Here is a 10,122-nt window from a genome sequence, read left to right as displayed (position 1 = left end):
ATTTTAGCGTTCACGATGGAGGCGGCAGGGTGGAAATACGCGCTCCAACGACCCTTTCCTTTTTCCCGCGCCATTCGTTTCCACCGGGTTGCCGGCTGTCGTCGAACACGTAAACCTCTGGAGTCTTCATCGACAGCCTCGCAGGCATTCAACGCCGCGAGATCCAACCATATATATATACGTGCATATATGTGCGCACGTGCCCGTACACTAGCTTTCATAAATACACGTTTCGCGGCCGTTTGCGAATGGATAATAATTCGTCGATTTTGTTAATAATGGTCGGTGTTATTTTTTTTCTTTTTTTTTTCGGCTAGTTTGAACGAACCTGATTTTCAATCACGGTGCTTGAGAAAAGTACGGGACTCAGCAATTCGAAAATCTCGAGATTCAAAAGTTGGGAATTTCAGAATTTCTCTGTCTTCTCGAGTCTTCGAACTTTGAATGTTGAGAACACGAGGACTTTGGGATTTAAGAATTTTTCAAACCCGAAATGCTGTCAACAATCTAGGAATTCCTTTGGACAGTTTCAGCTCTGCCTGGTAGTCGCAAAACTCGCCTTTACAAAAGTTTCGAAGTTTCAGAAACCTGCAGAATCCAGAAGTGCAAAAATTTCAAAAATCGTCAGAGTGCACGAGTTGTTCCTTGTTTTGCAAAACCAAGAATAGACATACGTTGTTAAAAATGAGCAAGTGGCTGGATACTTTTGCGCGATAGTGTACCGCGTACCATCGTCTTTCCTTACATTTCCACGTGTAGATTCGAGCTGTGCAACTGCGTGCTCGAACGTCTTCTCATGTTTTATGCACGCACGATGACAATTTTATGAGGTGGGAACAGATTGTTAGGAGAACCGGGAGGGATGAATCGGTCAGCGACCGTGAAACCCGTATTTACCTTTTTTCGTTTTTGCTACCTTCGCCGTCGGAGGGGATGTTTTCCCTGAATTTTCACACCTGAATTATGTGCTTTACGTTCCGTCAAATGGAAGAAAAGTTTCGCCTGGTAAAAAAGGCGATATGAGTACGTATAAACGTATAAACGCAACGTTACATCAATTGCAATTCACAAATAAATATCTACTAGCTTGCTAGATGTGTTTATTCTAAAACCAAATAACATGGTGAGAGGCATGTTAATTTAGTAATTTGGAAATTTTAGAATTTAGGAATTTAAGATACCCAGAGGAAAGTTTTACCTAAGTTTTATCCCTGTCATTTCTACTCGAAGAAATATTCGATCACATCTTTACGTTCGACAATCTCCACACGGATGTACTAATGAATTATGTATAATAAAGGAATTAACATAAAATCTAATGGATAGACAGGACAATGAAACAAAACAAGCAAAAACTTTTCAGTGCACTTGTATAGTATATTTCTCAACTAATACATGATTGTCAACGAAATGGATATTTCGTTAAATATTACGTCAAAAATTGACTGTTTAAATCATGTTTATCGTAGCGCCGAGGACGTTATTAGCGAGCTGTAGACCATTTTGAAGGATACGGACTCCAACATCCAATGGGTTTCCTGCTGCTACTTCGCTGAACGCCTTCAGAATTTGGGTTATTATGTTAATTATGTCAGCGAGAGGCTGTACACCTTTCAACGCTGCTGTTACTAGATTCGTGAGGACTTCAACAAGATTTCCTACGCCGCCCAAAAGGGTTCCAAGCAACTTTTCGGCTGCTTCAACGGCCCTTGCAACATCTAGATCCTGGCTTGCAACCGATGGAATCGAAATACGGGATACTGCAAAAAAGATGTTTCGTTAGAACGTGTTTGACACGAGTTTGGTATTAAATGGGCTGGTTAAAAGAACCGTGCGATACTAGCGCCACGTAAGCCAGTACTAAACTAGCGCCACCATGTTACAGTAAGTTATTCAGAACACGTGCAACACTTTTGACAATGGATACATTTAACAGAGTCATTCATGGTGGATTTCTGTAGTATTTAAATATAAAGTTCAGGAAAGATACTACTGCTAACTTTCAATTTTCAACGGAAATTTTGATTTTCAGAAGAGTGAGAAGTTTGCGAAAGCGAAACTTAGAATCCGTAGTCACTGAGAAATACGGATCACTTTCAAAAATAACAACTCTAACAAAATACATTGGCTCTGAATTTTTTTCAGAAATGTGAGCACTGACGAGCTACTTTGGACAGTTTGAAAGCTTTCCGAAATTTCGGAAGAAGATTCGACTTTTTCGAATGATCTTCGACAATGAAAGTTATAAGGTGTTGGAAATTACCTGTGCCGGTTTGGTTTTGATCCCCTTTCTGAAACAAGAAATGAAGAAAATGACAAACCACGCTCTCAGTCACAGAGAATAGAGATATAAAATAGAATTAAATTAATCGACATTTTTCATTCGTTTTTTTTTTTTCATTTCATTAACCGTACGATTCGTTCCATAAATTCGACAGGCTACAGAACTAGAGCTTCAAGAGCGTGGAAATTTACACGGGGTTCCAAGAAATGAAATGAAATACCAGTCTATAAAATACAAACTGGCCGAAACAAACTTCGTCTTTCTCGTATTTTTTTTTTTACTTTTCTCTTTCTTTCACGTACGTGACTTGAAAGAATTATCGATTGAAAAAAAAATTTACACGACTTTAATACGAAAATTTTTCAAATTACCACAACTTTTTCCACAGCTTTTCCCACAGCTTTTCCCACGTTGTTAGGGTTAACAATTCCAGCTGTGACACTGCTGGCGACGAGGGTAACGAAAAGGAGGCACAACACTTTCGACTGCATGATTGCTTGGCGTTTGTCTTGCGTTTTCGCGCTTGCTTAACCTGTTCGAATTGTGTTTCGATTGAACTGCTCTATCCGGCGAATTTGCCTGGTATTTATACGAAACCGGCAGATCGATTTGTTAATAAACGATGCCGGATATAATGAAATGCATCTGCGTCTTCCAGTTATCACGTAACGATGACAGTTGTGCGCGCTAATGATTTTGTCACATTATTTGTCATCGGCAGCGTAATGCATTGTTGCGATAAGAATGCGCGATTATCGATCCACTTGCGATATCTTTCTTCGAATTGCTCCTGTAAACGAGCATCGGTATTTCATCATACACTCGGCACGTGCATTTGCTATTCCCTTGAAACAATTATCTCTGTATAGCGTCTTTCGGTTAATGGAGTTTACGACGTGGATACTTTATTTCAAAAAATTAATGTAAATATTATATATGTAAATTGAAAGTAGACTGCAACGCGTAGAACCGATAACGATAGTATGGCCAAATAATTTCAGAATTTCTTTTCCTTTCTCTGTTTGATTCTTAGGTAATCGACAATTTTCCGATAGTTCGCAATTTTCTCTTGTAACAATAAGTCAGAAAGAATTCCTTAAAGATCTCTTCGCGTTAATAAAACATACACGATCGTCTCCTTCCAATGTTTCGCCTTGAAAATTGTCTGCAAAAACGTAGGAAAATTTCTTTGATGACCAGATTTACGGTCTTGAAGACTGAAGTCTCTTCTGTACATCTTGAAATCTGCTGTTTGATCTTTTTTTCGAATTCTCAACGAAAGAGATTTGAGAAATCCTAACATTTCGTAGTCTGTAAACGTCTTTAAAAGCATTAAGGAATTTTTTTTCATGGTCAGGTCCACCACGATCTTGAAGATCGAGGTCTTCTCTCTACAACGATCCTTTAAAGCTTGTACGATTTTTTTTTCTCAAGTTTTATTGAATTTAACTTTTAATTTCGAAGTTAAAATTCGAGGCAAAAATTCGAGATTCATACTGTGTTTAATTCAAATCCTACTGTTCAAAGTATAAAAATAATAATCGTACAGCGAGTTTCAAGAGCTCGTTGCGAAGAGAAAAATTTCACTCTTTAAGATCATAGTACGTCACGAAGAAAGAAATAATATTTCAACGATTTCAGTGACGTTTGAATCTCGAAGATTTTCGTCTTTATTTCGTCTCATCCACTGCTTTATTAATGTAGAAAAAGAAACAGAAAAAAAGAATGTCCAGAGTATTCAAAGGGCGAAGCGAGACCAAATCACGGACTGTTACGTGATTATTTCCTGACGAGTCTGCGACAGTTTAAAATATCGACAATTTCTTATCGTTGCTGGCGCTCGCGTTTCGCCCCGTAAATTCTTTCACGATATTTTCGAGAGAATATTCGAGCACGGAAGAGTGACGGAACACTCGGCGAGCTTTCCGCGAATTTTCGCGAATTTTCGCGAGGGAACGAGCACGCGGCATCCAAGAAACTTTCCCCTCTCGGATCTCCGTCGATTCGCAAACGAAGACTCCGCCGTTCGTAAACAATGTGTGTGCGGCGCGCACGGTGCGTCGAGTTCTCCGCGTCCGATTCAGCCGATAGCGATCTTTCAGGTCTTCTCCCCCTGATTCTATTGCGGTCGCCTGTATGTCTCGCGGTATTTCGCGAGCCGGAACGAAATGCCACCCTGCCGTTCAACTATCGGCACAAACTCTCAACTATTCCTCAGATCTTGAGAAACTGAAGCACGAAAGAGAGATATCCCGGTCAGAGATGAAAGGAAGTTTCGTGGAAGGACAAAGAAAGAAGGGCCTCCTTCGTCCTTGGAATTCAGCCAATTCGTATAAGAGCTTTCTCTCTCTCTCTCTCTCTCTCTCTTTCTCTCTGGCTTTCTCTTCTGCTAGCGAACTATTTATCCGACAGAGCACAGACTCTCTTTCTTTCTTTCTTTCTTTGCCTGTCCTGTCGTTCGGATCGATCATTCGAAGAGACTTTGCCTTCTCTCTCTCTCTCTCTCTCTCTCTCTCTCTCTCTCTCTTTTCATCTAATTTTATGCAATGGAAGTGTCACTTGCAAAAGCAGCGTGGTTGAAAGTTCAGAGTTTCATTTCCTTGGAATGACGTTTAAATTTCAGTTTCGAGATCTTCGAGAACTTTGCATGCCTGGTTCATGAAGAATCATTAGAGATTCAGACAATGATTAAGAATCATTAGATTTAGACAATAATTTTTACCTAAGGGAATATTTAAAATATTGAGAGACCAAAATTGCAACGAAAAGTGCGATTCATCTTCCACGCAGGGAGACGTGGTTGCTGCTTGAAAATTGAATTTCACAATTATTTTCTCGCCGTGAAAGTTTCAATTGGACACGATTAGAATTCGTAATCGGCGTATCCGGCGATTATCTTCGTTTCTTCCCTATCGATGCATCATTCCTGACGAGCAACACGATGTAGCTGTGAAAAGAGGGAGGCAAGTAGCAAGAGTCGCGAGACCACCCTTTTGCACGTTAGCATCCCTCGCATGAAGTACAATGAGCGGCAGTTTTAACAGCTGCGTCACTTGTACATCGTACACATTTATTACCATCGTGCGTGATTAATTGCTGTTTCATTCTTTTCGCCGCGTGCACCTCCTTCCCCCGCACGTTCTTGTTCTCGGGGCCTTTAAAATTCGAAGTCATTAATATCATATTTCGGGGAATGTATGATTCACGGACCTTCCCTTCAATTTATTACAACGATTACGAAACGAGCTTGAACATTACGAAACGTACGTGTTCAATGTAAATATTCATGTTTTGCTGATAATTCGATGCGTCGAGTTTATGTCGCCGTAACTCGACAATTGAAATAAATTAAATTAACGGATTGACAAATTGTCGAAAGAAACAGCGATAAGATACCACTTCCCCGTATTTGTACGTTTGCGCAATCGACGATAAAATTACGATAGTTTGCATAATTATCATGACCGCACTACGAATTTCTATGTTTTTACAAATGCAACCGGGAGGACGAGATGGAAATAAAAGCTTGTTGCATTAAATATTCTTACAAGTTGTTACTCGTAATTTCCAAGTAAAACATCAATGAATAAGTGTGCCTTAAACATTTGTACGTAAGTGATTTAATTGAAGCAATCAAATATAAATACTTTGGTGATTTTACAAATGTTCTGCAACTTTTCTTTCGATGTCCTACGCATCCATGCTGTTGCGTGCACGCGTATTTATTTCCCATAAACGCTTATATTATATTCTTTCTTTTATTTTATCTAATCCTTGCCTACTAGGCTTAGGATGACTTCCAGTTAACATCTTTGTCTTTTCGCTGTATGGTGGGCTACATTTACATCTATTTTCTTACCCGAATCTATTAATCGCGGTAGGGACCAGTATTCTGGTAATCTTATTCAATCTATCCTAATAATCTAATAATCCATCACTAAAACAAAATACAGGTGGAAAGAACGCTTACAATATCTATTAATCTAGCCTTTAGTAATCTCATAGTCTTGAAGAAGGAACCTAAACTTAATTCAAAGTTCTTCCTTTCCCCCGTTCTTTCTTCCCTGTGTTATCGTTTACGTATGTATGTTTGTCATGTGTAAGTCTTGTTCTGCTCTCTTTTTCTCTGCTCTTCCCTCTGTCTCTCCTCTTAATTTTCCTCATAATCTCCAAGTAATCTGCTCCTTTTTCGCTCAGGAACTCTTCTGGTTCCATATCTCCTTTAGTTTTCCGACATTCTCTTAGTACATGTGTTATAAGCGCTTATACTTCCACGATCTAATCGCCACGGTCTCTCACTTTATCACCCGTATCTGCAAACTAACCTACGCGTCGATCCATCACCTAATAAAACAAACTTGTCCAAACTCCCGGGATAAAACGTTCCTCGTCGCACGTGTTGCCTTTCGAAATTGCAGTGCATCCACCGGCGAGACTGTCAGGAACAGGCGGAACCACGCGGAAGCGAATAATACGCTTCCAGCGGGTAACAGGGACAGGCTACCGGACTAGTGAGACGCATAATCGCCGAGGGAACCGAGAAACAGGGAAGAAACGACGAAGGGAAAACACGTCGAACGCTCGTTCGTCTCTCGTTCCTCTCCCTTCGATGACAGTCGATGGCGCTCGCGCATGGTGGCTCCGGTATTTAATACCTTCTCGTCTGTCATCCACGGATTTGATAACGCCTTGCACAGTTGGACCGAGCCGTTGAGAGAGAGAAAAAAAAAAAAAAAAAGAAAAAAGAAAGAAAGAAAGACGGAAGAGGAGAAGAAAAAGATTGGCGCGGAGTACAAGGGCGTGTGCTTTTGATTTATGTAGTCGCGTCGGTGAAACGACGGGCGAGCATCAATCACCCTCGCGCGTCTCGTGGAAGCGTCGGCCCATCGAGCGAGACTCGCGCGACCCGAATCGACAGCTCGGATAAACGCGCCGGGGGAAAGAAACACGGTCCTGGATAGCTCGGCTGGTGTGTCTTTCGTACGTCTCGAGACTTCGCGAGATGGAGGATGAAAGAGAAAGAGAGAAAGTACGATGCCATTTACTTAGGAATTGATAAACGCAGATTAGCAGACTGTGAATTTCGTACAAATCTGCATTTTTACTGATAGCAACGGCTACCTGTAGAAAGAAACATTTGACGAAATGATGAAATAGCATCTCGTTCAACCTGCGCAGATTGGTTTCAGTTCAGTTCAGTCCACGTTGAAGTTGTTTCGAAATTCTTCATCCGGATAGCTCATTCGAATTGTGATGTTCATCTCGCGAGAGACGACTCGAAATTTTCATGTACGTTGCAGAGGATTGATCCTCGACGCGGTCGAGGTCTCAAAGAATTCGTGGCACCGTGGACACATTCGGGGCGTGGATAATGGGTCCCTCTCGTGTACGTTGGATTCAAGCTCTTGGATCTAAGCTACCTCCCCCTCTCAGTAGCAGAGACCCGTCAACAATCTCGTGGCTCTGCATCTGTGCCCAATATTCCTCGCGGTTGTGGAAGGGCGACTGGCTGGCAGCCATTGCTGTCTTATGTCGTGGCAGGAGAGCCACAACGACGACACAACCGCTCACCTACGCCCGGGCCCGGCGATGACAAACGCTGCCATCTAAACAAAGGGCTCTCCGGGATATACGCGGCGCAGACACGCAATTTCCGCGGCATGTAAATCGCGCGAAATGAATTTCTGCCAATCACGCACGTGCGTCAGCGTGCCCGCGATCATTGGTAACCTGATTGTTTGCCGGGGGTATCGTTCCGTAAAAAAAAAAAAAAAATAGAAAAAAAAGGAAAGGAAAAAAACCGAGAGAGGGAGAGAAAATAGCAGCTGTCCAGCTGTGAAATTTTGGTAAACGAAACCAACACGGCGGACACGTGTTCCAGATTACAGATAACAATTAACCCACGCATGTACACGGTTAGTGATTCATACCATCGAGTACGGTACGAATTTTATACTGTTTAGTGTATGCAGATTTCATTGAAAGATTCAGATTTCATTCGGTCGCGTTTCTCTCTTATGAAAATTGATCATTCTCTCCAGTGAAACGCGAGAGACTCATTCCTAGCCATCATTCGGCGCAACAGAAAAGAAGCCTCCATGATAAAATTCAACAGCTGACGACGAATTTCTGCTTTCAATCGTCACCCGTGGAAATTGCTCGCCGAATTCACGGAGGCATTCGCTGACGATCGGCCGGCGTGAAATTGTAAGATCGTTCGTTTTAGCAGAAGCGATTCGGCAATCAAGTGGCGCGGGATGGGAGGAGGAGGGGGTTGAAACGGTTCTCGGTTCTCCTGATGGCGCGACGGCCACGTGATGCAGGCCGCATGCATCGGCGCTGCAATGTTTGCCGATCAAACAGACTTTATAACGAGATGAACGCGTGCAGTTTGTTGATGGAAAATATTGAACGATCTGTAAGGCCCGACATTGTGCTCCGACAAAAGGCTGGCTGGTATATTTTCCATTCAATGAGGCGAACGATTCTTTCCATCGGCATCGGAGAAATGTGCTCCGCGAATTTTTCAATCTCTGCCTTCGTGCACACCTTGACGCTGCTGTGCAGATTTTTATAATTTTTAGCAACGAAAAGTTCTCAAGATTTTGTTCAATTTCAATTCTGTCTATCAAAAGTACAAGATTTTTAGCTGGTTAAATTAGTTACACTGTACATTGGACGTTGCATTCGTATTTCTATATATTGCGCGCGTGTATTGCACCTTTGACTACCTCAAATACCATCGTTTGTAAGTGAATTGTGTACAATTTATATACAATTACTAGAATTTTAAGTTCTTGTAAATTTGCAAAGTCGAGAGATTGACTCAACGTCCGATGATAAATGCCCAAGTAAATCGCATAAATGCGTGATTGTCAGGCACGGGTGAAATTCTTTTCTTCGCGATGGTGCTTCATCGGGGATAAATGGAAGACTGTGCCAGAGGTAACAGCAATACATTATCGCACAATCAATTACAATCCATAGAACTGGCGTAATACGAAGCAATTGGGTTTCACGATGCGGTCAGACGCAATTACCAGCGATCTGCCGCGTTTGCGGCGTCGGAGGATGTTCAACTCTCTCTCTCTCTCTCTCTCTCTGAGAGAGTTTCTGCTGAGAGCACAATGGACGCTGCGTAAGAACTTGTTAGGACGTATCGACGCTTGCCCCGGACACACTCTCCACTGCCACCTACACGTGACAATGGCCGGCAATTTTTCCGCACACACGGAGAATCGCGAGGATACTCTCCTCCGATTGATACTCTCGGCCATCTTCTCGCGAGAGGAATTGGCTGACCATTAGGTTGACACGTAGCTACGAATCTGTCGGAGACACATCCGACACCGTTTGAATAGAGGTTCGTTTAATCCTAGAGAGTTGGGAAAGGAGTGGAGAAATATCCAGAAATCGTTACTCGCCATCGTGAAGAATCGTGTTTCTATTGGTAGCCAAGAAGCGAGGGCAATTTATACGAACGCGTGGAACAAAGTAAAAGTAAACGTCTATGGACAAATGTTTCATTCTGCTCGTGCCTCAGCTGTTGAGAAATCAGCGCACAGTATGGAAATTTCGATTAAATATCGATACAAGCCGAGATACGGAGCAACGGCCCACTTGGAATTTTACATATGTAATCTCGATGCTTGTGCCCCAACTTGCGTGCATGAATAAATCGAACAAATTGAATATCTTTGTAAACGCCGATGGGAGATCGTATAGTTCAGTACGGTTCGCAATCGGCAGAGAGCTTCTTTTTTTAACGGATACCAAGCGTTGGATTACAAACCGATAAGCTTCTCTGCCTAATTGGACTTTAGGCGCTTCGTCTATAG

General features: G+C 42.1%; 1 protein-coding gene across 1 annotated transcript; it reads right to left on the bottom strand.

The window, feature by feature from the left end:
• Positions 1-1,356: 1,356 nt before the first annotated feature.
• Positions 1,357-2,868, bottom strand: LOC122535023. The gene is made up of 3 exons (XM_043666173.1): positions 2,656-2,868; positions 2,264-2,291; positions 1,357-1,760 (listed from the first exon to the last, which is right to left on the bottom strand). Exons 1-3 carry the CDS (start codon positions 2,773-2,775, stop codon positions 1,450-1,452), a joined length of 459 nt encoding a protein of 152 aa, XP_043522108.1. The 5' UTR covers positions 2,776-2,868; the 3' UTR covers positions 1,357-1,449.
• Between the last annotated feature and the right edge of the window lie 7,254 nt (positions 2,869-10,122).

Source organism: Frieseomelitta varia, unplaced genomic scaffold (genome assembly GCF_011392965.1).
Source record: "Frieseomelitta varia isolate USP_RPSP 00005682 unplaced genomic scaffold, Fvar_1.2 scaffold_148, whole genome shotgun sequence".
Taxonomy (NCBI): Eukaryota; Metazoa; Arthropoda; class Insecta; order Hymenoptera; family Apidae; genus Frieseomelitta; species Frieseomelitta varia.
This window is presented reverse-complemented; position numbering and strand designations above follow the sequence as displayed.

What these genes read in the sequence shown, in the direction of transcription:
- LOC122535023 (XM_043666173.1), bottom strand. Translation starts at nt 2,775, where the DNA reads ATGCAGTCGAAAGTGTTGTGCCTCCTTTTCGTTACCCTCGTCGCCAGC. An exon ending in AAGCTGTGGAAAAAGTTGTG is followed by an intron (nt 2,292 to 2,655) that starts GTAATTTGAAAA and finishes TTCTTGTTTCAG; the next exon opens with AAAGGGGATCAAAACCAAAC. An exon ending in TCAAAACCAAACCGGCACAG is followed by an intron (nt 1,761 to 2,263) that starts GTAATTTCCAAC and finishes TCTTTTTTGCAG; the next exon opens with TATCCCGTATTTCGATTCCA.